This window comes from Schistocerca serialis, chromosome 3 (genome assembly GCF_023864345.2).
Source record: "Schistocerca serialis cubense isolate TAMUIC-IGC-003099 chromosome 3, iqSchSeri2.2, whole genome shotgun sequence".
NCBI lineage: Eukaryota > Metazoa > Arthropoda > Insecta > Orthoptera > Acrididae > Schistocerca > Schistocerca serialis.
In genome coordinates, this window is record NC_064640.1 from 572312237 (window position 1) to 572339976 (window position 27740).

Sequence of the window (27740 nt, forward strand, 5' to 3'; positions counted from 1 at the left end):
CAGAAATTTAAGTGCTTGAGTCCTATTGTATTAAAATAGCTCATTTTTCCATTTGTATTTGAACTAATGTATGTTTACTTTGTGACCTTTTAGACAAGACTGCAAGACAAGCAGTGGACAAAAAGTATTTAGAAGAATATCTCAGGCAACAAACCACAGGGGACGACATCAAGCATGAAAAGATGCATTTCATCTGCAATAACATTCACTTAGTCCATCTCCATGATGGGGCCTTCTACGACTACCACAGGGCTCCAAGGAAGTGGAGGTGGATGCCTCCCATAGTATAGTACTGTCCACTGTCCTCTTTGGCCTGGATTCTTGATGGTGTACATTTTGAGCACTCAAATGTGATGCATCCAACCAGGAGATACATTTTCACTGATTGATGGTGAAGTCTTGATGCCCCGCCCACTGCCATCTTAACCAATTCACATTTGGTGGTGTATTCACAAACTGTGAAGCATTGTTTCTGATGTTCACTACTAGGAAAAAAAAAATGAATGTAAATATTACTTCCTGCTCTTGTACAGCAAAATATGGCACTATGTATTCAACTTTGTTGTACTGCTGAGTTATTGTAGTGTGCGATTGTTTTCAGGGCTCAAACTGTTAAATTTGTTTCAGAGAGCAAAATGACTGCACATCATTACAACAAAAGGTAAATATATTGCAAAAATCTTTTATATTTAATAAAATGATGTTTGAATTGTCTCTGATGAACTCTGTTTTGTATATGTCTAAGATGGCATAAGGTTATGCACAATGTTCTGGCTGTAAATGCTGCTAAGTCTGTTGTGCACTAATGCATCACTGGCCACAAGGGTATACACTTTGATGAAATGGCAACTCTACTTTCTAGCTTTAATTTTACTAAGTATTATATTAATAGAGTAATTTTTATGTTTTGTTTTACATCACAACAAACTTATTATTCTCCCTTCAAAGGAGAAAATGTGGAAGGATCTATGCTCTGCTCCCCCTGAGGTCAGGGATGACGCAAACACAGATTAGGATTTTGGTGGCGACAGCAATTTAAATTGCCATCAATTGACAACAGAATGTGAAGCAATTTTAAGAAAGGCTAATGAAGATAAAATAATTGGTTTCTGTGATACTGAACCTGAAAATCAAGGAATGAACACCCATAAACTGACTGCAGAAATTGAAGTAACAGTAAGAAATACTAATGAAGATACAACAATTGGTTCTAGTAAAAAAAGAGCAAGTTAATAAACTTTATTACCTCATTTCACATACGCTAATGACAAAAATGGTTGGCTTCCGAATTTCGTGAACTAAAGTAAATGAAAAAGAAAACAGCTAAACTTGTTTACTTTTTTCAGGTACCTAATCATGTTCAAAGACTCCTGACTCTACTGAATATATTTGATTTTTTTCTCAGTGAAGATTTTATTGTGTACATTGTGAAACAAAGTATTTTATATGCAGTGCAAAAAGGTACGAAGAACTTAAGTTATCTGTTTAAGAACTGAAAACTTTCTTTTGAGATAGTGGTGGCTAGTCGGTATGACACTTTACATTATAAATGAATGTACTGGGAGGAAAGTGATGATACACAGAACTATGCTAAAAAATCAGAGTCAATGAGAAGAAACCATTCTGAAGATATGCGTGCTGTGCATGTGACAATGCTAAGCTACATAAGAATGACTTACTCTAAAAAATTCAGCTCTGCTTAGATCACCTCAGAAGCTGTTTCCTCGAGTATACTGTGTGGGTGAAAGAAAGCAGTGCAGATGAAGCTATGACACCATACCTTGGATGACATGGCCTCAAGCATTTCACTACTGGCAAACCTATACTTTTGGATACAAAGTACAGTGCCATAACTTCAGACTAGGTTATCTCATAAATTTTGAGGTTTATCAAGCATCAAAGGGACCACAAAATAAATACAAAGAGGATTATGGTTTGGGAGAGGAAATTCTTTCGCATATCACTGAATCTCTGTCTAAGGATGGTCTTTGTTACACTTTGTCCCATTATTTGTTTGCAGACAACAATTTGATGTCCTTGAAAATAGTTAATACATTTACTGAAACTGGTATTGGCATAAGTAGAACCATTAGAAACAACAAAACTGAAAATTTCACATCATAAAGTGTAGCTGCAATGAAGAAGCGAACACCGCCACTCTTACGAAATGATGGGTGATGAAAATTCACAGTAACTCGTTTGTGACTGGAATAACAGCTCTGTTATGGCAGTGTCAAATTATGAAGGTTTAAATCCCATTTGCTAAGTGCAACGATGTTGTTCCTCAACCTCCTATAATCCAGTCTTACAATAGCAATATGGGTGCAACAAATAGAATGGATCAAAGTATGAGTTATTACAAATCAAATATTAGATCCATTAAATGATGTTAGCATATTTTTTTGTGGGCTTTAAATGTAGCAATCCGAAATTTATGGCTACTGTATAGACATTCTGGGAGTGAAAAATGGATCACCTCACATTTAGAAGTTATTCCTTTCGTTCTAGAAAATAAGATGTGCGATATTGCATATGCTTGATGGTTAGTGCGCACCAGGTCATATTTTGTAATGTGCACACAGAAAACAAAAATCAGTGGGTCATGCTTTTTTAGCTTATTGCACTTCTCTTAGCTTTATGAATCATTTTCCTCACAAAAAGTTATCAGCACTAATGGGTCATTTGATGACAACATGAAAAAACAGAGGGGCTATTTGTTGCAGGGCCCCATGATTAACAGTGTTCTCTGAATGTTGTGTTCTGAAACACTTGGGCCTGTACTAGCACTGTAATCTGTCATACAGAGTGGGTACATCTCTGACCATGTTTCGTGATGAGACATGGACATATAGCACATTGTCATGTATTCGTGATTTTACTGTCTTTCAGTCACTTTCCATAGATGTTCTCAACAGCACCATCCAAAAAGCTGACCAGTTTCACTGTTTCAGAGATGCCTGTTCCCAGGTGCTGGACCATAACTCGCCCTTTGTCAGAAACGCTAATATCATTGATTTTTCTGATTTTCATTCTTTATAGTCAGCAGAATGATTCCCCATTTATATATGCTATGTTTACATACTTTCCTTGCATCACTTGCCTTCAGTGCATTCATTCACATGGAGGGCAGTACTCATGATGTTTTGGCTCATCAGGGTATGGTCCATCTCTTAAGATAGCTGGAATTACTAAATTAATTTTTATGCTATGAACAGGGAGGATGGAAAGTGGCAAACAGCAGCTGGCAAAAAAGTATTGGGTGGAGAACAGATTCCAATTATTTTATTTTGTACATAAATTATAGTTTTAGCCAGATGTCAGTGAAGAAAAGCCTATAGCAGTTTTAGAAGTGGGAATATGGTAGCCAACTTCCAGCTTGGTCAGTAAGTGTAAGACAAGATATGACATGTCAAAGAACAGGATTTTACTGCTACATATCAGTCACAGGTGAGTTGTAGAATGGCAGTTTGCAGGCATTACATACGGAGAAACATGTTATCTGTCTTTTCAATACAAGTGCAAGGCTCAGTCAACTGACAATGTTTTTATGTAAGGGTTTTACTTAAGGCAATTCAGTGATCATACGGGAAGAGACTTTGAACAATTCTTGTTGAGACGGGACTTTTAGGTGTGACTGACACGTTTGTTGCTCGAGCTCATCTTTAATATTCACTCTGTGCATCTGTTCCAATGTCACAACTTTCACAGCACAGTAATGCAAGTTGGTGTTTGAATTTATAGGGTCCTGGTGACAGTTAACATGGCACACATTTCAGTGGCGTCAAGTTACACTAGACACAGTCTACACCAGAATGCAAATGGAGAGGGATGGTTCATAGAGCTTACAAGTGACTGCAGAATAGATGGATGTACGATCAATGGAGGCCAAATTCCTGTGATCACTTCTAAAAATTTAATGGGAGAGAATAAGTATTAACACTTCTTCATTTTGAAAATTATTTGGTGGTTATCCAAACTATATCAATTAATCATGTTTCAAAAATTCTGTTTGAGCAAAAACTTTAGTGTTCTTTTACAAGAACAGTCGAACAGAAATTATTGCCCCAAAAATCCAATGTGGTGTAACACATTATCCTGATATTGTGTAATTGATGTATTTAAATTAACTTTACAGGAGGGACACTGTACAATATGAAACTTCATGCTTTCCATAATTTATAACTATTTATGCATTTTTTCATTTTATGACCATTTGTCCTACAAAACTAAGGGTCATTCCACGTCAAAGGGACCAATATTAAAAAGTGTCCCCAATCGACCATCTCCAAATCTAATGAAATTTGGTGTGAAGGTTCTACATGGTCTTTGATGATTATACACCAAATTTCAGTTCAGTATCTTCAGTGGTTGAATTCTTAAGGGATTTTAAAGAGAGGCTACTCACCTCTGCATCATGTATGAAGGCGCAAATGTGCCAACTCTGCTAGGCTTTTTTAAAAAGTTTTAGCACACATTTGGTGATTTACTTTAATATACATAGACAACGTTTTATGCTGAATCACACCATGGCAAAAATTAGGGATTTAGCCATACCTAAATATAGAGAAGTCTCAAAGTGGCTAAAAAATTCATCACACGATTCTGAGAGTCATGGTTTGACCAACCACTGCTGCTTTTTGTGAGAGCCAATCATGCCAAAACTTCAGAGGGCTATTCCTATATGTGATGTGTATATATCAATCAAATTTAATTAGCACTGGATGCCCAGATGAAAAGATATGCATCTGCAAAGTTGGTCAAAATTTTCCACTTGCAAATTTTAGGGTATTTTTGGGGGCAATATCTAAACTGTGTCTTCTTCAATCCTCTTTCTTGCCACAGCTGGAAAAAGCATGCTTTAAGCTTTCAAAGAAAGCTTGTTTAATTTCTGGACCTTTCAGTTTGATGAGTAAGAATACATTTCAAAAGTTATTATTTCAGCACTTCAAGAAGATTGAAAAGTCAAATAGTTTGCTCATTAAGTCCCATATCTAATTATTATTATTCAAGTGTATAAGTCAGTTTCAAACATTAATTTAACACATGACATAAAAGCAAGTGTAGTACAAAAAACAGCAAATTAGCAGAACAGAATACTACAGAGTCAGTTCCATTTTTCATTAATCACTTCTACAACTTTGGATAACTCTGGCGTTGGTTAGTTAGCTAGTTAGTTACATGTTCCATTGATCAATAGAACAGAAAAACCATTATGATGTGGAACGTGTCAAATGCACAAGAAATGCACACAGGAAGCAAGGTTTTCTTTATATTATAATGTTATACCTAAATATTTCTATTATCTGTCCCATTCCCATAAATGGCACAAAATGCAGATATTATATCTCCAGATTTATTTACTCATATTCAAGAATTCATCTGTGGTATAGAAGGAGTTGTCAAGGAGGTATGATTTCAATCTGTTTTTGAAACTATTACTGCTGTCTACCAGACATTTTATTTCATCTGGTAATTTATAAAAAAGTTTTATAGCAGCATATTTTACCCCTTTCTGTGCCAAAGATAGGTTAAGTAAAGGATAGTGTAGGTCTTTCTTTTTTCTGGTATTGTAATCGTGAATGTCGCTGTTGATTTTAAACTGGTCCATGTTGTTGAGAAAAAATTTCATTACTGAGTAAATGTACTGTGTAGCAGTAACCTTTTAAGCAGATGGCTACAAGATGTGAGACTATCAACCCCACACATTAAACTAACTACTTTCTTTTGAGCAGTGAATACCTTTTGCCTAAGTGTTGAGTTGCCCCAGAATATTATTCCGTATGACATCAGAGAGTGGAAGTATGCAAAGTATGTTAGTTTACTAATTTCTACATCCTCAAAATTGGCAATTAATTCTGATTGCAAAAGTTGCTGAACCTAGTCGCTTTAGGAGATCCAAAATATGACTTTTCCAATTAAGATTCTCATCTATATGTAGAGCCAAAAACTTAGTATGCTCCATCCTGGCTACTGACTTCTTTTGATGTGTTATGTTTATTGAAAGAATTATACTTTTGCAGCAGAAAATTGGATGTAATGTGTTTTTTCAAAGTTCAGAGCAAGCCCATTCACAGAAAACCAATTAATAACTTTTCCAAAGACCTTATTTATATCATTTTCTATCAGACTTTCTTTTACTGGATTAATAATTACGCTTGTATCATCAGCAAACAGTGTCAGTTCAGCATCTTGTTTCACATAAGAATGGAGATCATTCACATATATAAAGAACAGGAGGGGACCCATGATCGAATCCTGCGGAACACCTAGTGTAATTTCACCCCAGTTAGATGAAGTGGCTATCTCCTTTGAATCACTTGAAGCATATAAGGAGACTTTTTGCTTCCTGTTCTGTAGATATGACAAACCACTCATATGCTGTTCCATTTATACCATAGAATTGTAATTTCTCTAACATAATGTCATGGTTCACACAATCAAATGCTTTGGATAAGTTACAGAATATTCCTACTGGTGACATTTTATTATTTAAAGACTCTATTATGTGGACAGTGAAACTGTATATTGCTGTCTCAGTGGAACAGCATTTCTGAAATCCGAACTGTGATTTACTAAGTATCCCATTACTGTTGAGATGGCTAACCACTCTCGAGTACATTACTTTCTCAAAGATTTTTGAAAATGCTGTAAGCAAGGATACTGGCCAGTATTTATTGACATCTGTGGTTTCTCCCTTTTTGTAGAAAGGTCTGACAATGGCATAGTTTAACCTGTCTGGAATAATACCCCGAGTCAGTGATGAATTACATATGTGACTCAAAACATCAGCTGTAATTGCTCCACATTGTTTTAATAACTTGTTAGAGATGTCATCTACTTCAACAGAACATTTATTTTTCAAAGATTTAATAATTTTTCTTATTTCACAAGAGGTTGTTAAATGAAACTTAATCTGACTAAAATTTTTCAAAACGGACTCTTCCATGTACTGCCTGGCTTTTTCTTTTGAACTATTCTCACCAATTTTTTCTCCTAATTTAAGAAGTGATTGTTAAATACATTGGCTACCTGTGTACTGTTGGTTAAGGTGGTCTCATTCTCTTTAATCACAAATGCCTCCAGAAGGGGTTGCATGTATACTTATAAGAAGATCGGCGATGGAAGAAATATGCATATTTAGCTATATGATTGTCATTGTGGGAAATTGTGTGTACCAGTAACCCCCATACTAGCAACAACTACATCATTATAACAGTAGGCAGTTATATATATATTTTTTTTTACTCAGCAGTGCAGACAGACAACAATCTTACAGCCATTTGTGGCTCCATACTTGTCACAACTTAATGGCTAATAAAGCAAAAAATGACAGGCTAACAATACAGTGAAATCATGAGCTGCTTTTTATGCATTTGTATTTATCAAAAATTACTATTAGCAGCCATTTGAGATTTGGCTAACACAGACAGTATAATTCTAATTTAAATTTGTAATCTTTGGATCACTGAATTTACATGTCACGTGCAAGAAATACCAAATAAGTGTCACTTTGCTTATTTGAAACTTTACAAGCAACATTTACATTTAGAGTTAACAGGGAAAAATTGAGAAATTTCAACATATGTAAAAGTTGGACACATCAATAAAACAAAAAAAAGCAGTTTTTGTACAGACGAAGTGTGTACTTGTGAACTGTTGCTGCAGAATACTTCTCTTGTAATTTTAAGAGTCTATAGACCCCCTCTAGGAAACACTTCTATTTATGAGAAATCTAAAGGGATTATGAAGCTACCTGTCAAACAAGAAGAAATAATACTTTGTTGAGACTTCAATGTAGGTTCTTAAACAATTCTGACATGAGAAATGAACAGGAATCATTATTTGGCTGCTTCAGTCTGATTTCAATAGTGAATTTTCCAACTTAGGTGCAGCAAGATCGCATGATCCTGACTGGCAACATTTTTGTCTGGCTGAAATAATCTCTATCTAAAAGTTAATGGACTGTCAGACTGTTATGCACAATGAATGGAAATTAAATATGTAGCACCTTATAGCTCTGAGTTATGTCCACACAAAGCAGTGGGGCTTATGAGTGATACCATGATACAATGTTTTAAGAATCAGTTAAAACAAGTGGTATAGGATGAGATACGAAAAGTGATGCCAATGAGAAATTAAACATATTTCTTAGTAAATTTGTTTCAATACATGAAGTGGTGGCCAGTGATCATTCGCTAACATGCTACAGCATACTGTGTAAGTGCACTAAAATTATGCCAGTTCTCTTCGAATGCAGTCTGGCATGCAAAGAAAATGAATGGAAACATATTTTGTAGGGCTCTTTCTGTGGTAACTAGAAACCAGTATCAAATGCTGACATGACTGTCAGATACACTATGATAAACTCAGTGATGAGACACAGTTGTCTGTTTTAGACGAAGTATGCTCTGATATATCGTTTTTCTCTTCCAGGACATAGGGTGCTACATTGCTCAATGCACTAAGTCAATGTGTTTCTCTGAGTACTGTGGGTCAAGTACAGTGAAAGTGTAGTGTATGAGGGACACATCAATAGCACATTACATTCTCTGAAGATTTCTGCATAGAGTATGAGGGATTTTCAAGCAGTTGCCCACATAAGAGACCCACAGACGAGTGGTCAAGTGCACAGACTGCCAATTCAATTGCTTGGGTTCAGTTACTGCTGGTATTATTGTCTTTCTTTGTCATTTGTTTCATTTTATTTTATTCCTCGTGATTCTTCACAATAAAGTTTAAACATATTTAAACAGTTTAATTAATGTAAGTAAAATTAATATATTCAGTTTAGTTATGATTACTACTTTTAAGTCAAATAGCTATAGGCCACCATTGTAGTACATTTATAAAAATTTTGCAGGAGCTGCCATTGAACATATGTAAGCTGAAATTACCCAGAAAGATAATTAAAAAAACAAGTACACCATGGATAACTAAAGGCATCCAAATATGCAAGAGGAAAAGCGAATTTCATGTAATGGCCAGCAAAAGCCTACAGCCAAAGTTACTTGTATACTACGGAAAAAAAACTGTAATATTTAATTTGAAGCCATTAAACTGTCCATAAATATGCACATCATGACATATCAATACCACAGAGAAGATTAAAGTAATGTGGGACACGTTGAAATAGGAGACAGGATAACTTGTCAGTGCCCAAGATATTATCACAATTAAACTGAATGAAACAGCTGTGACTGACATTGCAGTATTTCCAGCAATCACTATATAAATGTAGCAGTAAAAATAGTATTAAATTGTTTAGTTGAGGGGATAAATAACACATTAAAAATAACACATTAAAAATAACACATTAAAAATAACACATTAAAAATAACACATTAAAAATAACACATTAAAAATAACACATTAAAAATAACACATTAAAAATAACACATTAAAAATAACACATTAAAAATAACACATTAAAAATAACACATTAAAAATAACACATTAAAAATAACACATTAAAAATAACACATTAAAAATAACACATTAAAAATGCTGTTTCACAAAATTTTAAGAACTAGAAATAACACCAACCCACTTCATTGAACTTAACAGAACTATAGAAGTTCTCAGAAACAAAAGCTCATATGGCGTGATGAAATTTCAAATAGAATTCTGAAGAGTTGATCTACCTTGATTGCTAATAACATTGGTGACATATGTAATGCATCACTGGCACAGGAAATTTTTTGAGTTATTAATATATGCCATTGTCACACTTCTTCATAAGAAAGACAAACAATTACTGTTCAATTTCCTTACTCATGTTCTCCAAAATATTTGATAAAGTAATGTACTTAAGAGTAATCCCACACTGAAGTACAAACAATTTACTCTGCACATCACAGTTTGAATTACAGTTTCCTAACTAAGAATGCTATTTATACATTCACTCACCAAATATTACAAGCCTTAAATAATGTAGTATCACCAGCTGTTATTTCTAGTGAACTTTCCAAAACATTAGATTGTGTGGATCATGTTACTCTCTTACAAAAATTCAAATTGTATCGAACTGATGGCTTTATGCACACCTGTTGTGAATCGTATTTAACAAACAGAATGCAAAAAGGCTGTAGTGAATAATTATAACCATGTCGGAAGGGTACATAATATTAGTGACTGGGAAGAAACCACAAATTGAGTCCCCACTGTGTTCCAATTTTGGGTCCACACTTATTCCTTACATATGTGAGTGACCTTCCATTGAGCAGAAATGTGATTTTTGTAGACAATAATAGGGTTACAATAAATCCCATCAGAGAGAAAGCAACAGAAGAAATTTTTATGATTCATTTCAAAGAATTATTAAGTGGTTCCCTGAAAATAAACTCTTCCACAATTTTAAGGAAAACACTATAGTCGGTTCTGTACAACAAATAGTGTTGCATCAATAACATAAGACACATGAGCCCGAGTCAGTAAACAGGGTAGACTGCTCTGAAGGGTTCAAAATTTGAGAACATTGATGTCCATATCTACAACACCATGAAAAATGTGACTTTAACTGGTAGCAAAGCAAGTTTTAAATCCAACCTAAAATCATTTCTTCTGGACAACTACTCCACTGATTAATTTTTATTTAAAAACTAGTAGACTGAAAAAAAAAATAACCAAACCAGATTAATGCTTAGTTGTAAGAGTAGGACTGAAAAATAACTAACCATATATACATACCCAGTAAACTGACTCATTCCACAATATTTTATTAAAGAAAAAAAGGAGAGAGATCCAGTAACTAACTGTGCAAATTGATGTGTCAATGTCAACACTGCAGAAGACGAAAATACTGCAAGCCTTCACAAAAACAATTTGTTACTCTTCAATGATATTGATTGGATGCAAGATGGTGCAATACCTTCATGTGTGCACATTGCTGCTTTCGTATTGCACTGTCATGTTGTTCACATGCAGGTGTTTTCATCCACCTGGCTTACCAGTAACATTTGCTGTCACATACAGATGATTTAGCTTTGCTGTGAAGTATATTTATTACGTCAACAATACGTATAAATGCAAGTCGTAAACTTCAGCTGGAAGGAAACAATGAAATTTTAATGAACATTATAGCTTATTAGGGATTGGCCATCCACTGTCTAAAAATGAAGACAAGAAGTACAAAGTTAGCTCCTGTTCACCAACAAAGCCCACAGGGTTCACAGAATGTCAGTATGTTTTTAATACTTGTTTGACAAGTACTTAATCACAGTTGAAGGTCTTGTATGAATGAAACGTGTTCACGCAGTATTGTTACTGCAAAATAAGCTTCAAATATGGATTTTCCATGTTATTTTGGAATATCATGGCTGATGATAACATTAATATAGGCTAATGCCTTTTCTTATCAGGTATCTTAAAGCTAATTTCCCTTTTTCACATGTTTAAAATATTTTGAAAATAATGAATTTAATTCATATTCAAATTATATCTTGCATAAAACATTATACTTCTTTCTTCCCAGAGGAAGGAACTAATAGTACTGAAAGATAGAACATATTTTTGTATTTTTACATATGTTATCAGTAATGGAATTTCACCTTCAAAAGAAAAGTGATAGCCAGCCATTGTGTCTCTTTGGAACTTTGTATTCCAAACAAAGGCCAATCTTACTACTTACATTCAGGACTATGTAGGAGTCCCCAGTGTGAAACTTTCCATAGTCTTTCTTAGGATAGGCAACTGGTTCAAAATTCTGAAACAAAGGATTAAGTTTCAGATTAAGAATGTACAACAATTTTAATGTAAAGTCATTACCTAAACAAATTTCAGCACAAATCAGATTAGTTAGCACAGTCAGTGGCTATGCAAATACAATCTGTCTTCAAATATTACCGTGGAGATGCACAAGCCACGAACAGCTCTGTACACGAGCATGGAACCTGAGCGAGTTATCATTTACCTCTAAAGATGAAAAATAAGTTTGAAACAGAAAACAGTGTTTTATATCATGGGGTAAACCTCTACAACAGCCTGTCACAGGAAATTAAAGATGTGAATGACCCTAGCATCATTAGCAAAAGGCTTAAAAGCATTTCTTAAATGACAATTATAGGAGTAAATAAAAAAAAGTTAATTATTTATGTTATTTAATAAGAACCAGTATATCAAACATGACCATGTACACATTTTACATTGTACCATGGGTGAATATATCTGTGACTAACCTTCTTCACATAAAAGTACTAAACATTTCAACAGTTGCTCATATCCAAAGGATGTTGTGTTTAAATACATTTCTTCACTTTTGCCTAGCAAACGCGTCTTCAGCCCAAGACAACACCAATTTGCTTTTGTTGACAACACTTTTATTTCATCATCTAAAACTTTATAATATACTGGGATGGCTCACTTTCAAGAAAGAGAAAAACTGGGTTATTGGTATGTAAAGGAAAACTGAATGTATGTCTATTCAATCCAATATCAGTAGCAAAAACAGTGGTTTGCTTTGTGTGGAGGATTTTGTAACAATGCAAATGTCTAGTTGACTATAATCAATGAGCATACATTTTAGAAAAAATAATTTGTCACTATATCCATATTTTGGTCTCTATAGCCAGCAGCATACCAAAAATCTGAGGCAGGGGTTGGAAAACTCATTACAGTAGTTTTGTCACAGAAGATCAGTCGAGCAAACAATTTCCTACAAAATAAAACTCAAATCTTAACTGTTCGCTAACCATAAAATATCCTAATGCTTATTTCTACAGTTGCATACTAAGTATCTTTTTAATGGAAACAAGCACTAATTTTGTGTAGTATTAGACATACCAGTATATATTTCAGCAAAACATTTAACAGCCACGTATATCATTACTGTGGGGAGGTGTTGGCCAGTCAGTGCCAAGCTGTTCTACCAAGAGAAACAATTCATCAAAATAAAAAGTTGTAAATATGCACTCAATTTTGTAGGTCATACACTGAAGAGCCAAAGAAACTGGTATAGGCATGCTTATTTAAATACAGAGGTATGTAAACAGGCAGAATATGGCACTGCAGTCGACAATGCCTATATAACACAACAAGTGTCTGGCACAGTTCTTAGATAGGTTACTGCTACTACAATGGCGGGTTATAAAGATCAAGTGAGTTTGAGTGTTGTGTTATCATTGGCACACAAGCATCTCTGAGGTAGCAATGAAATGGGGATTTTTCCATATGACCATTTCACATGTGTACTGTTAATATAAGAAATCTGGTAAAACATCAAATCTTAGACATCACTGCCACCAGGAAAAGATCCTGCAAGAATGGGACCAACAATGACTGAAAGTGCAACCCTTCCACAAACTGCTGCAGATGTCAGTGCTGAGCCAGTCAATGTGCAAACCATTCAACGAAACATGATCAACATGGGCTTTCTGAGCCAAAGGCCCTTGTGCCTCACCTGGGCCCATCAACTCCGATACTCGACTGTCGATGACTGGAAACATGTTGCAGACTGGAAGAGTCATGTTTCAAATTGTATTGAGCAGATGGATGTGTATGGGTATGAAGGCATCCTCATGAATCCATAGACCCTGCATGTCAGCAAGGGACTGTTCAAGCTGGTGGAGGCTCTGTAATGGTGTGGGGCATCTGCAGATACAATGTAACAGGTGACAAATATGTAATCATCATATCTGATCACCTGCATCAATTCATGTCTATTGTGCATTCCAACGGACTTGGACAATTCCAGCAGGACAATACGACACCCCACACAACCTGAATTGCTGCAGAGTTGCTCCAGGAAAACTCCTCTGACACTTCTGCTGGCCAACAAACTCCCCAGGCATGAACGTTATTGAACACATCTGGGATGCCTTGCAACGTCCTATTCAAAGAGAGATCTCCACCCCCCCCCCCCCCCTGTACTCTTACGGCTTTATGGACAACCCTGCAGAATTCATGGTGTCAGTTCCCTCCAGCACTATTTCAGACATTAGTCGAGCCCATGCCACGACATGTTGCAGCACTACTGCATGCTTGTGGGGGAAGTTGTCTTTCTCTAACAGCATATCAAACACTTCCATAGTCTTAAGACCTGTAGCTGTCGCTTTTAAAACTTCTACCGACATTTCACTCTAGTTGCATTAAAACTGATTAAATAGAGATCTGGCCACTTCTTTGCACATCCCAAACACTTCATTAGTGTCCATAACTCACCCCCAGAAGGAATGGTCAATATTCAAGGATATGATGGAACAATCATTCGAAGCAAACAAGTCTAGTAAACATGGGCTCTAAAAAGCACATCTTAAAGAGTTATGAGGAATTTTTCATCTTGGCTAATGCGAAACATCTCTTCCACTGAAGAAGTGCCCATAGCTTTTAAGGTATGGATTATAAGACTATGTTTAGTGGACTTTGACTTGAATCATCATACCCATCACATCGTTCAGTACTGACCATTGCTCCTGGGACACCCTGTATAAAAATAAAGGCTGCCTAGCTTTTTACAACTTTGCATAGCCCCACATGGCTGACCACCTTTCATCCCTAACTGAGATCTGTGAATTCAATACTTCAGTCAATGTTTTCTGTATCCAGTCAGCATATTTCCAGTAATGTTTGTACGATTTTACCTTTACAGCTCATTGGTATTAACCACTGAACTTTCTGATTTGGCTTTGACTTGACACCATCTGGTAGCACATCATCTGCATACATGTTATTCTTTTGTGGATCCCAGAATTATATTTGAGATACCTTTTGCAGTTACCAAAAAATGCACAGTGGAGCACAGCAGCTTATAATGTAATAGCCAACAATGATTACTGCAGCTGATGTACAAGTGGAAAATTACTGTTCCAGCATTATTGCCTTTACTTTTAGTCCATTTCCTGGTTACTTTAAAATGTTTTCACTGTGAACATTAACCAGTGTGAGCTTTACCATAACAGAGTCATGGAAAAGCATTAAGCCATTGAAATGTTTTAATTGGAGTTGATCCATTACCAGGGTGTGTCAAGCTGTGTGTGGATAGGTCGATCCAGGAGGCACAGTGGACAAGGGGTTGAAATCAGGAGAGTGCAGGACTCTCAATAATTTTACCCTCTTTTTCGCCTTTCCTTCTAATCTTTTAGTTTAGAAAATCTGACATGTACTCAAGAAGACAGTACTCCTGTCTCGGTAATGCCATAACCAATAGTGATAACTACAATTTTGTGCCTTCTTCCATACACAGTTAACAATTGGATTATCATTGGGTATTTCACCAGGAGCAAAGAACATCTTCATTTGGCAAAATAATGCCATCAGATCCATCTTAAAAATTTCTGACAATAGGGCTTCTTGCGGAGTTCACTTTAAAAAAGTGAAAATACTAACCATCTGACAATTATTTATATTCAGTTGTTTATTACACATAAGAGAAAATCAACACAAATGTACCTTACGAAAATCAGTTCCACCTACATGACATGACGGGAAGAAAACAGACACGCCCGAAACTACGCCTCGGAATGGAATTAACAGCTTTGAGTATTTCGGAGTTAAGTTTTTTGATTCACTGTCTACACATGCATATGATTTTCCATAATCTGCTTCTTAAAATGTTAGAGAAGTGGTTAAACAAAGCTTTTCCTACACTGTTTTATACATGCTGTAAAGACGACATTTACTGACACTTATGTAAGAGAATGTTTATGTCCTGTAGTTCTGATTTGCAAATATTTTAACCCACATAGTGCAGTCCATAATCTTTGTATAAAATGTCCGTGTTACGAACTGTATTTAATGTATTTCTGTATGATGACATCAACTGTAATGCAAAATGTTTAAAGATGGAATAGAATGGTGTGATTTAATTTAATTATAAAGATACTTTAAAATCCGTCACCTTTGGTTGTTCAACGTACCAATGCTTCGTAATGTACCATTAAACGCTATCAGCTTATTATCAAACTTGGGTGTTGCTTTCCCACACCCTTTCCCAGCGACCAGCACGTAGTACCCTCACCTGTATGTCTTCTGGTATTGCAGTGCGCCTGCAAGCCTTGTATGAGGAAACAATGTTCCCGTCAGATTGCACCGCTCCCCTGAGGCGCTTCGTCTGCGACAGCAGTTTCTTTTCATACCACTACAGTAGAATCAGGGAAAGAATATCCCTGACTGCTGCAGTGGGCTTGGGGCAGCTGCTTCGCCGTTTCGAGTACGTCTGTATCACTGGATATAATACCTATTCTGTGTCTGTATGGCAACTGTTGTCACTTTAAATGGTTTATAGGTTCTGTCTTATCCATGCACTATATTAACAACACTAGTGTTTCATTGTTATGAGTACACACTTTTGGAGGAAATTTTTTCTGACCAGCAATCGACCTTAGTGCCAACATTGTCACACTGAGTGAGTGAATTAGCTATACTATAGCGACATGGAATTGTTTCTATTGCCATTATGCTTACATTTATCACATGTTATAAGTTTTGTGTTTTTTTTTCATGTGACAGTGTTTTTTTTTTCAGATAGCTCGACTCACGTGACATTCATACATTATTATTATTATTATTATTATTATTATTCGCTGACGACAGATGTTTGCCTGTCCAGTATATTGGATTTGAGAGAAGTCAACGTATTTAAAGTGTTGCTTTCTTCTAATCTGATATCAGATCATCTTCGTATCTGTGTGAATCTGCCCATGCTCTCGAAAAAGCATATTTTGACGTACAATTATTGGGTTGGTATGCCGGGAAACGAGGTGACGTGGTAAAAAACAATTCCCTCCATTCTAAACTACTCAAAAATGCGACCGATTTCGGTACTCGTACAACACCCAGTTTCAAATATCACCAAGCCGCTGCTCGTTTAAAACCTTTCCCAGCGTCCGAGTTTCAAGTTTCTATGGTTTAAGTAAAGATGCAAAGACATGAAATATCAGGGCAGACCTTGTAGGTATGCTGAATTTACAAAATGCCGATAATGAATATGTCGCGAGAATCAAAAAAATTCAGGTTCAGGCCCCAGTGTCAGAAATTTTCAACTGTCAAGGTACATTCATTAAAAGGAATTACGACGGTTCGCTGCGAGACTGCAGTTTATAGAAATCGCCAAGCGCGTGATGAACTGCAGCAGTCACCTGTTGCTTCAGTGGCTTGAAGCGCCCATTCCAGCAGCGGCAATCTACGGAACTACATATGCAGTGTAGCAACGAGTGCCGACTGTCGCGCGGTGTTCACCATTCGAAACGCTGCTCGTAGCCCCAGCGGCTTGCCTCATCGACAGCCAAGAGCATTCTCATAACATTTGCGAAATACGTTGCCCTGGCTTGGAAATAATCCTGCTGATAATTTCGGCAAAGAAAATACAATCAGTTTCAGATCGTTACTAAGCACAGGTTTCGAACATTCCCCAAGTTATATTAGTTGTACTGCTTTCAATAATCGCAAGCTTCAGGTAGATTATGTAGACTAGGTTGGTGCTTCAACCCATGTTACAAAGAGGATTTCACTATTTAACCCATTACTTGGTTAAACTATTTTATTTTTTCAACATTTTTGACAGTGTGATACGCTGAATGATATACGAAAGAAAAAGCTCTTCTGAAGAATCTATAGAAGCACAAAAACTGTAGATTGTCCCACTTTTGGGACATTGGTAAAATTAGTTCCCAAAATACGCAACATTAATGTCAATGCAGAAAACTATCAGAAACATTGTGAAGAAAATAGAACCACTGTACGTAATATTATTGAGTGTCTATTCAGTATGAAACGAAACAAAACACTTGTTTACACCAACATTGCACCTATTACACATTTGTGTTTTACTTGGCACAATAAAGTGGTTTACTAGATCTCATTCCACATCTTTACTTACCCGTCCTCCCATCAACTTCTTTCCTTGTAGTCCTCTGCATTTTGGTGTTGATCCCGTTTGTTTTCTTTGAAAAGCACATCACTATTCTCCTTCGGACATCCGAAACTGACACCCTCATATGGGTGAATAAAGGCCATCATCACTTCGTTGACCTTGTTTTCGTCCTATAAAATGATACCTGCTTGTCCAGGAGATCAACGCCTAAACAGTCATGTGGAAGCTTATGACACCCACTCAGATATAAGGATTTTAGCTCGTCTTTGGCAAGACGAAAATTTGTGTTGTTCTGTTGGCAAGCACCTATTTGACTTTGTTCTGCAATAGTATTCAGTACTACCTCAAGAAAAAAACCTAACACACACGTCTGCAGGTAAATCGGTATAACATTAGCTTCATCCCTTCGGTTGTAAATTCTAAAGTGTCAACTACTTCAGGTACAATATATTAATTGTTCAGTGCGTTTCCTTCAGTGTCGTCGTCATCTAGTATTTCATATACATTGCATGGAATGTTAACTCACTCCATAGCTCTCTAGTTCTGCTAGAACTACTGCAATTTCAAGTCCATGTGACATGTTTTTATTCAGTTGGAATCTTAAAATGTGAAATGGAACGTATTCTATTATCTACCCTGGAAAAACACACAACGTAAAGAACGAAGATCTTAACAATGTAAGCCATTTTTGTATATGCGTACACTTAGACTCATCTACAAAGGAACGATAATGTAACATACCATCGTCCCATTGTTGGGACACTCAAAAAACTGATCTTGTACTTACTTCGCGAAATCTGAAACATAATGAATGTTTCGTGGACATCCGTACATTCGTAACGAACATACCCAGACAACTAAGCCACAATTCATTGTTGTACAGAAAATACAGTGCAGCCATGTGCAAAGACAGAAAACAGGCAGATTAATACCTTTCCTAAAATAAGTTAATTACAAAAAAATATTTCTTTTCAACTTCCAGGCATTACAGCAGACAGTCCAGCCATTCGGTAGAACAATGTAAGTTAAAAGTTTCATTGCTTATGTAGAAATAAAATATTTTCTCTCTCCCCCCCCCCCAAAAAAAAGGTAAATAATGAGTTACAGCGTGTCCTTTAGTATTGGTTGGTTCGGCATAGGTATAGGCAAGTTACTACTATAAATAAAGAAGAACTTAAGGGATGCGCCTAATGTCAACCTAGCTGACACACACACACACACACACACACACACACACTGTTCCGCGCCTCTTCTCATCAGACACAAACAAAGAAGGCTTCTCAGACGGAATGGATTAAGGTCTTCAGAGGTATGGAATGCAAGTTATACCCGAACAGGCAGAGGCAGCCACTGGAGGCAACTTCTGCCAAGTATACCACGAACTACTTGTTGCTAGTGCTAAGCCACTCACACTGTCATGGAAATTACTTTTAGTTTACAAAATACGAGGTGTTTGACTATCATAGGTAGAAATTAAAGCTGAGAATAGAGGACAATAAAGCAAGGAAATCATCCGTAAACATACGACACGTTATGACTGAGTACATGAACACTTTATAACAGAGTTCGAGGATCCATATGCCCTTGAGGACCTGAGGAGGAAGAATTCTACACGACTCATCGATGACCGCACACGTTCAAAAATCCCAAACGTGTTCCGAATACGTTGACAGCCACCCATAATGCGTTTCCTTTCACAGGACTGTACGCTTACGTTCCTGATTTAAAGAACATTCAGATGTTTTACAGCCCTTCGACTGGTCCACTATATTGCCCAATGTTAATCCCACAGAAATTACTTTTAACAACTGGTGGTACGTAGCAGTCAAAGTCTCCGCAATATAGTAGTACAGTATCTGATCACCAATGAGTGGCTTCGAGTTGATACGGCATATCTGAATAAACCTGCAGACACAATTGCTCACCTAATTATAAGGGCTCGAGCCGGTGTTATACATTGACGCGACGGAAGTCATGGGGTAAGTCCTGATATCGTTTCGGACCTCCTTTTGCCCAGAGCAATGCAGCAACTCTACGAGGCATGGACTCAGCGAGTGGTTAGAAGTCCCTTGCATAAATACTTTGCCATGCTGCCACTATAACCATCCACTGCTGAAGTCTTGCTGATGCAGGATTTTGTGCACCAACTGACCCCTCCATTATGACCCATTCATGTTCGATGGAATGCATGTCGGCCGATCTCGGTGGCCAAATCATTCGCTCGAATTGCCCAGAATGTTCTTCAAACCAAACAATTGCGGCCCAGGGATATGACGCACTGTCATCCATAAAAACTCCGTCATTGTTTGGGAACAGGAAGTCCATAATGGCTGCCAGTGGTCTCCAAGTAGCGGAACATAACCAGTCAATGATCCATGTAAACACAGCCCACACCATTATGGAGCCACCACCAGCGTGCACAGTGCCTTTACAACAATTTGGGTCCATGGCTATGTGGGGTATGCGCCGCACTAATCCTACAATCAGTTCTTGGCAACTGAGGTCGGGACTCATATGATCAGGCCACAGTTTCCCAGTCTAGGGTCCAACCGATATGGTCAGCAGCCAAGAAAAGCGCTGCAGGCGATATCGTGCTGTTAGCTAAGGTACTCAACGCCGGTCGTCTGCTGCCATAGCTCACTAACGCCAGATTTCGCCGCACTGTCCGAACAGATGCGCTCGTCGTACGTCCCACATTGATTTCTGTGGTTATTTCACACATTGGTGCTTGTCTGTTAGCATTGACAACTCTCCCCTAACATCGTTGCTGTCGATTGTTAAGAGAAGGCCATTGGCCACTGTGTTGTATACGGCGGGAGGCAATGCCCGAAATCTGGTATTCTCTGAACCCTTGCCACTGTGGATTTTGGGATACTGAATTCCTCAACGACTTCCGAAATGTAATGTCCCAAGCCTCGAGCTCCAACTACCATTCCACGTATGAATTAAGTATGTTAATCGCCGTCGCGCTGCCATAATCACATCGGAAACTTTAGCACATAAATCACAGGAGTACAAATGACAGATCCGCCAACGCGCTGCCCTTTTGTACCTTGCGTACACGATACTAAAGCTTTCTGTATAAGCGCATATCGCTATCCAGTGACTTTGGCCACCTCAATGTACACTATTAGCGTAATGTTACCTGAGGATCACTACTTCTTGTCCGTTTCGTAAGACTGTGGGTTCAGCTGTTTGCTGTGAACCAATTCCAAGTGGATCTCCGAGATTACTAATGAGCCCTCAACCATGGACTAGGTACAAAAATAGCTTTCCACTGGAAGTAATCGCACCAGCGCAGGCTGAATCACAAGCGTCCACAAGAACTGGTTCGCCCGGGAACAGGTTCTGCTAGCTGCACATGTGCCTCGAGGTATCTGCAGTATTGTCCGGCGCCCAAGCATTGCTGCTATTCCGGATGCACCGTTTTGCCTCGTGAAGCGTTATAATTTCAACGTAAGTTTTTTTTCAGTACTGCCGTTTTCTCGTCAAACTGCTCTTGTCGCATTGGTAATGTTTTTCATGGTGCCACAGAACAATTTCAGGTGGTCAAAAATTATTTAGATTGCACACAGTTTCAGTTGTAAACTAAAATTTGTATCTATTGTTTCGGTTGGCAAGCGCCGATTTTCGAATGTCCTACAACAGGATAAAAAACCTAGGGTTACCGGTGATGAGCATTTTACGAGAAGTCGACTGACATACTAAAACTGGTAAAATGTTTACAGTGAGTGATGACGCCATCACGTCGTGGTAGTAAAATGTTTAGGATTCCACTGTGAATTATTTCTAACATCACTAATACGATTACAGAAGCAAATCTTGTGTTATCTTGCTGTAGGAAATTTGAAAATAGGCGCACAACATGAGAAACCTGTCTTTCAATAAAATTTACTTCGCAATTGGGACTGTACAACAAATTTGTTCCGCTGGTTCATTCAACGTAATTGAACTTACATCATTAAAACAGTTTAGTGGAAACAGTTGTTTAATTTCTTCGCAAACGAGGTTTCTTTTGTTTTACAGCTCTACGTAGAAATGAAATTCTTTCACTTAAGTGCCGGCGAAATTATAAATAATTTTGTTTATGTTTTTGCTTTTGATTTTCCTATTTTATGCTTATTTCACCTATGCAGTGATGAGTGTACGTGAAAACGTCAAACTGCACCGCGGTTCATAGTCGCGTTAAACTGTAGATCCTCTAACTGGTTCGGTAAGCTGTTTCTGTGATCTGAGGGAGACAAGGGCATACCATCTACAAAAGGATCATGCCTAAGGGAAGTACTGTAGTTTTCGAACTAACCTTCGGGTTGTGGACAGCTTTACTTACCATTCATTGCTCGGCTCTCTTCGTGCGCAGGAAAGACAGCTGAACTGACAATAGATGAGTTCTCTTGGAGGTACATACAGGATTTTAAGCAAGAACTGTATGACGCTGTGTTCGCCGTAAGAATCATCACAGTCACTGAAACGTGATATGTTGTTTACTTTCGCTCTATTAGCTTGCACGTTATTTTGGGCAACTGCACTCACAAAAATCTGACGCCAGAAAAGAATCTTTTTTTCTTTTTTTTTTACGAGAGTTTCTCGCTGCAATTCAATGCATTTCATTGCAATGTGTTCCCTGTTTTCAAGTACCATCCCACACTACTACTACCACCACCACTATATTATTATTGCTAACTCCCCTTAAGGAAGCGCTAAAACAATTTTCATCGCATTTTTTGTCTTTTCTTCCACAAACACTCGTACATTCACTGCTTATTCCTCTCTTCTGTCCACTTCTTTCCTGTTTTCTTCACTTAGGGCATTTGCTGAAATTTCTGTTTTCTGATTTTTTCTCTGTATTTTTCCCTTCTGTCATGTCTTCTGTGCAGATGTTCAATTTCTTGAGGTCTTCCACGATTTGCTTTACCCAGTTGGTTTCCAGTGTATTCGTTTGAACTATGTTAAAGATCTTCTTGGTCAATCTGTTTTCGTTCATCCTACGTATGTAGCCTAAGAACTTTACCCTTCTTTTTCTGATGTTTGCAATCTTCTCTGCCTGTTGGGATCTGGATAAAAAGACCGACAAAAGAACTGTACCCTCTTTCTGAAGCGGCATGTACATTTCTCTCTCCTGGATTTTCGTTCTTCTCTTGATTACTGTTTCTCAGGCTTACAAGGTAAGACTACTGTACTATAGTGTCTTAATTTGGCGTTTATGGAAATACTTCTTTTGCTGTAATGGTTCCGTGGTACACTCTATACTTCTTGTAGTTTTGCGATTTCTCTATGCTACTTGGAGTTTTGTGATCCTTTCTTCATTGATTCCCAGTTCAGTTGTGTTTTCTGTATACTTTCCCCAAGGTATTTGAAACTTTCTACTTCTGCTATTTTTCTAGACTTGGTTACCAGTGGCCACAGAGCCAGCACCCAGCATTATACTAGAAATAATGATGTAACTTCCAGAAATCATCTGATGAACCTGAGAGATTCGAAAACCGGTTCGTGGAATAAAATATAATTATTCAAAAAGTGACTGGTTGCAGTTTTATGTAACTTATTAACAGTTACATCTTTTTCTCCCCCCCCCCTCTTTACCCCATTGACTCTTGTTCCATGGCCTACTTATTTTCTCAAAAACCGAGCTAAATAGAGGGGGTGACTGGCTATCTACGTGTCTCACTTCTTTCTTGATTACAAATGTTTCAGAGATCTCTACCACAAACTTCACTTTGGATGGTGTATTTGTTAATGTTTCCTGGATTAGCTTTGTGGTCTTGTTACCCACCTTCATTTCTTCCAGAGTTTAGCTATGCAGTCGTACGCCTTCTTTAAGTCTACGAATGTTATTGTAGTGTTCCTGGACATTCTTGACAGTATTATTCTCAAGCACCAGATCTGTTCACTGCATGACCTTCACTTTCTGAACCCTCCTCCGTATTCTAATTGTGGATCTGAGACTAGTATCCTGAATTCCAGTCAAGAAGAACTGCGAAGATGAGAAACATAGAAGTAGATATCCTCGGTGTAACAAAGCAGCTTAAATCACTTAATAAAAGCAAGGCCTCCGGTCCAGATGGTATACAATTCAGGTTCCTCTCAGTGTATGCTGACAAAATAGCTCCATATTTAGCAATAATATATAACCACTCGCTCACAGAAAGATCCGTACCTAAAGACTGGAAAATTGCTCAAGTCACACCAATACCCAAAAAGGGAAGTAGGAGGAATTACAGGCCTGTATCACTAACGTCGATTTGCAGCAGGGTTTTGGAACATATACTGCATTCGAACATTATGAAGTACCTCTAAGAAAACGATTTATTGACACAGTCAGCGCGTGTTCAGAAAATATCGTTCATGTAAAACACAACTAGCTCTTTATACTCATGAAGTAATAAGTGATAGTGACGGAGGATGTCAAATTGATTCCATATTTTTAGACTTCCAGAAGGCTTTCGACACCGTTCCTCACAAGGGTCCTCTAACCAAATTGCGTGCCTACGGAGTATCGCCTCAGTTGTGCGACTGGATTCGTGATTTCCTGACAGAGAGGCCACAGTTCGTAGTAATGGACGGAAAGTCATCGAGAAAAACAGAAGTAATATCCGGCGTTACCCAAGGAAGTGTTACAGGCCCTCTATTGTTCCTGTTGTATATTAACGACATAGGAGACAATCTGAGTAGCCGTCTTAGATTGTTTGCAGATGATGCTGTCATTTACGGTCTTGTAAAGTCGTCAGATGAACATAAAGACTTGCCAAATGATTTAGATAATATATCTGTATCGCGCGAAAAGTGGCAATTGACCCTGAATAAAGAAATGTGTGAAGTTATTAACATGAGTACTAAAAGAAATCAGCTAATTTTCGATTACGCGATAGGTCACACAAATCTGAAGGCTGTAAATTCAGCTAAATACTTAGGGATTACAATTACAAATAACCTAAATAGGGGCGATCACATAGATAATATTGTGGGTAGAGCAAACCAAAGACTGCGTGCGATTCATTGCAGAACACTTAGAAGGTGCAACAGGCCTACTAAAGAGGGTGCTTACACCACGCTTGTCCGGCCTATTCTGGAGTATTGCTGGGTGGTGTGGTATCTGCATCAGGTGGGACTGTTGGATGACATCGAAAAAGTACGAAGAAGTGCAGCTCGTTTTTTATTATCGCGAAATATGGGAGATAGTGTCACAGACATGATACGTGAATTGTAGTGGAAATCATTAAAACAAAGGTGTTTTTCGCTGTGACGGGATCTTCTCATGAAATTTCAATCACCAGGTTTCTCCTCCGATTGCGAAAACATTCTGCTGGCACCCACCTACTTAGGGAGAAATGATAATCACGATAAAATAAGAGAAATCAGGGATCGCACAGAAAGATTTAAGTGCTTGTTTTTCCCGCGAGCCGTTCGACAGTGGAACGGTAGAGAGACAGGTTGACGGTGGTTCAGTGAATCCTCTGCCAGGCACTTCATTGTGAATAGCAGAGTAATCACGTAGATGTGGGTTTCTGAAAAGAATTTTATACGTCTCAGTCATTAGTGAAATCCCTCTGTAGTTATTAGGATCTGTTTAGTCTCCTTTCTTGTGAAGGGGGTGCATTTGGGCTGACTTTCATTCTTCTAGCACCTTTACTGTTTTCCAGATGTTTTCAATGATACTGTGTATTTTGCTCTAATTTCCAGATTTCCGCAATCCGTCCATCTTCCCAGGTGCTCTTATTTTTCATTGTTTATATTATTTTCACGATCTCTCCGTGTGTTGACGGTTTGGAATCGCGGTAAGGTTTTGGCTTCTCGAACCGTGGATTTTGCAACGTTCTGTCACGGTTTAGTAGTGAAGTATTGTGCTACTATTTCAGTTCTTTTTCGGGTTTGTCTCCAGTGTTCCATCTTATATTTTCAAGCATAAGCTCTCCTGTCATTCTCTCTGAATGGTCTGTAAAATTTCCACGTGTTTTTGTTGAATCCCTCTTCTGTCTCTCTCAATTTGTGGTTTTCGTAACCTCTTGTCTATGGACTATTTTCAAAGTGTTGCTCTGTATCCTATTTTATTCTTTCCATTTTTCGGATGTTCTATGACAAATTTTTTCAGGCTTTTAGTCTGTCTTCTATAGCTCTGTCATGTGTCATCTTCCACCATCTTTGTTTTCTTTTTCTCGGTGGTTGCCTAAATTTTATCCGTTTTTTCTTACGGTTCTGCCCAGTCGTCAAGTAGATCTTTTAAAATTTTTTTGTTATTTCTTGTTTAATTTTAGGTACTCTGGATATGTTCTGACAGTTCTGTTGGTTCTCTATTTGTCTGTCTGGTACAAATTTCGCTTTGATTTGTAGTAGGTGATTATCGGATTCAAAAAGTCCTTTCCTTGTTCTTTCATTCACAATTTGATGTTTTTCGAAGATATGGCTATGTGATGTGTAATATTCTCCTAGGTCTTAGTTTTTTTTGTATGGTTTTTGGAATTGCGTTGACCAAATCATATCGTGAGAGTTGATTTTTCTGATTGTGAAGTGAAACCTATTACAGAATCCACTATTTGTGTACTACAAATCCTGTTCCGAAGAAATTGAGATTTGTTCCGGGAATGGTTATGGCTGGTTTCTCCTTATACGTTATGTAGTTTTAGAGTCAAAGTGGTTCTCATCTGAGAATCATGTTTCCTTTACCGCCAGAATTTTTATACTGAACTTATCCTTTGTGTTTGTCAGTTATTTCACTTTATCTGGTTTCAGTCGTGTGTTCGTGTTGTGCGTTCCCAAGTAAAATATTCGCTTAGTCTTGAGAGCTTTTGAGAAGCTCCGAGTCTTCTAATGACGTGCCCGATCCCCTGGAATCCGATGATCAGGTCATTACCCAGCCTTACTGACTGCGGCCGTGAGTAGTGGATTCTTTCCCATTGTTCTGCCATGATTATTGGTTTGTGTTGAGGTTCTGAGGGTGAAATTTTCTTAGTATGGTGGTTCACTGGATGTCAGATGTTATATCTTTTAATTTTGGCTCTATAGTTTGGCCTGTCTTCAATTTATTTCTTACGTGTGCCAAATCCCTACGGTACGTCATGTACTTTTCTACTCCGATTTGATTTACACTTCAAATTTTTCAAGAAATTAAAACACTGTGCTGTGTACAGTGTTTCTTATCAGCCTAGTAGTTAGTCTCCTTTGTTATGTCCCCACAAAACAGTCCTTACTAATTACATTCGTGTTCATGCAACTTTAATACTTCCCGTGTAACTTCTTAATTTATATGCTTCTACTGTTGGTGCGTTTTATTGTCAAACGTTTTTCACGCGATCTTCTTTTTCCTGGTTCCGTTATTTGCTTTTATCGCGTCTAAAACTAATGTTAATGACCAACAAGTGAATTCTGGGCCAGTAACGTTATATTTTTACGGTTAGAAAGAGATTGCTTGTACAAGCATTTTGTTAGGTACAATACGAAGTCCACCTTACGCGATGCTTTCTTTCTTCCCTCCTTTAAGCTGGATTTTTGTTTCTATTAACAGAATGCATTAACATCTCTTGTTTTCCAATAGTTTTGTACCACATACTATGATTCGAGTGTTTCATCGTTTCAGAAGTAAATGTACCAGCTGTGTTGAACCATTGGAATATCAAGATATCTCTTCTCCTAAAATGCAATCATTGGCATAAGGCCTTCTTGACTAATATGACCGAATAACGACACAGCAGAGAACAGTGAGGTTTCTTTCTTTTCTTCTAATTTCACAATTATAGCTATCAACGCTGTAATGAAAGCTAGATTCAGCTACATGAAATTTTTATTTGCTTCCACAACGTGGCTGTCAATGATGCCATAACCTAAACACTTCATTAGGGACCCTTTTGTGAGGAGAAACTAGTAAATTGTTATATGAATGTCACAGGACCAGTAACTGGTGACTGCGGTATATTTAGAAAGTATTCAAATTATGTTTGTTATC

General features: G+C 37.5%; 1 protein-coding gene across 2 annotated transcripts in view; it reads right to left on the minus strand.

Annotated features, from left to right (window-relative positions):
• LOC126470465 (gelsolin, cytoplasmic) overlaps positions 1-27740 on the minus strand; it is a 298993-nt gene that overhangs the window by 108521 nt on the left and 162732 nt on the right. For both annotated transcript variants that reach the window (XM_050098324.1, XM_050098325.1), the window contains exon 2: positions 11627-11701. In XM_050098324.1, coding sequence (XP_049954281.1) covers positions 11627-11701 — 75 coding nt within the window. The remainder of the gene's footprint in view (positions 1-11626; positions 11702-27740) is intronic.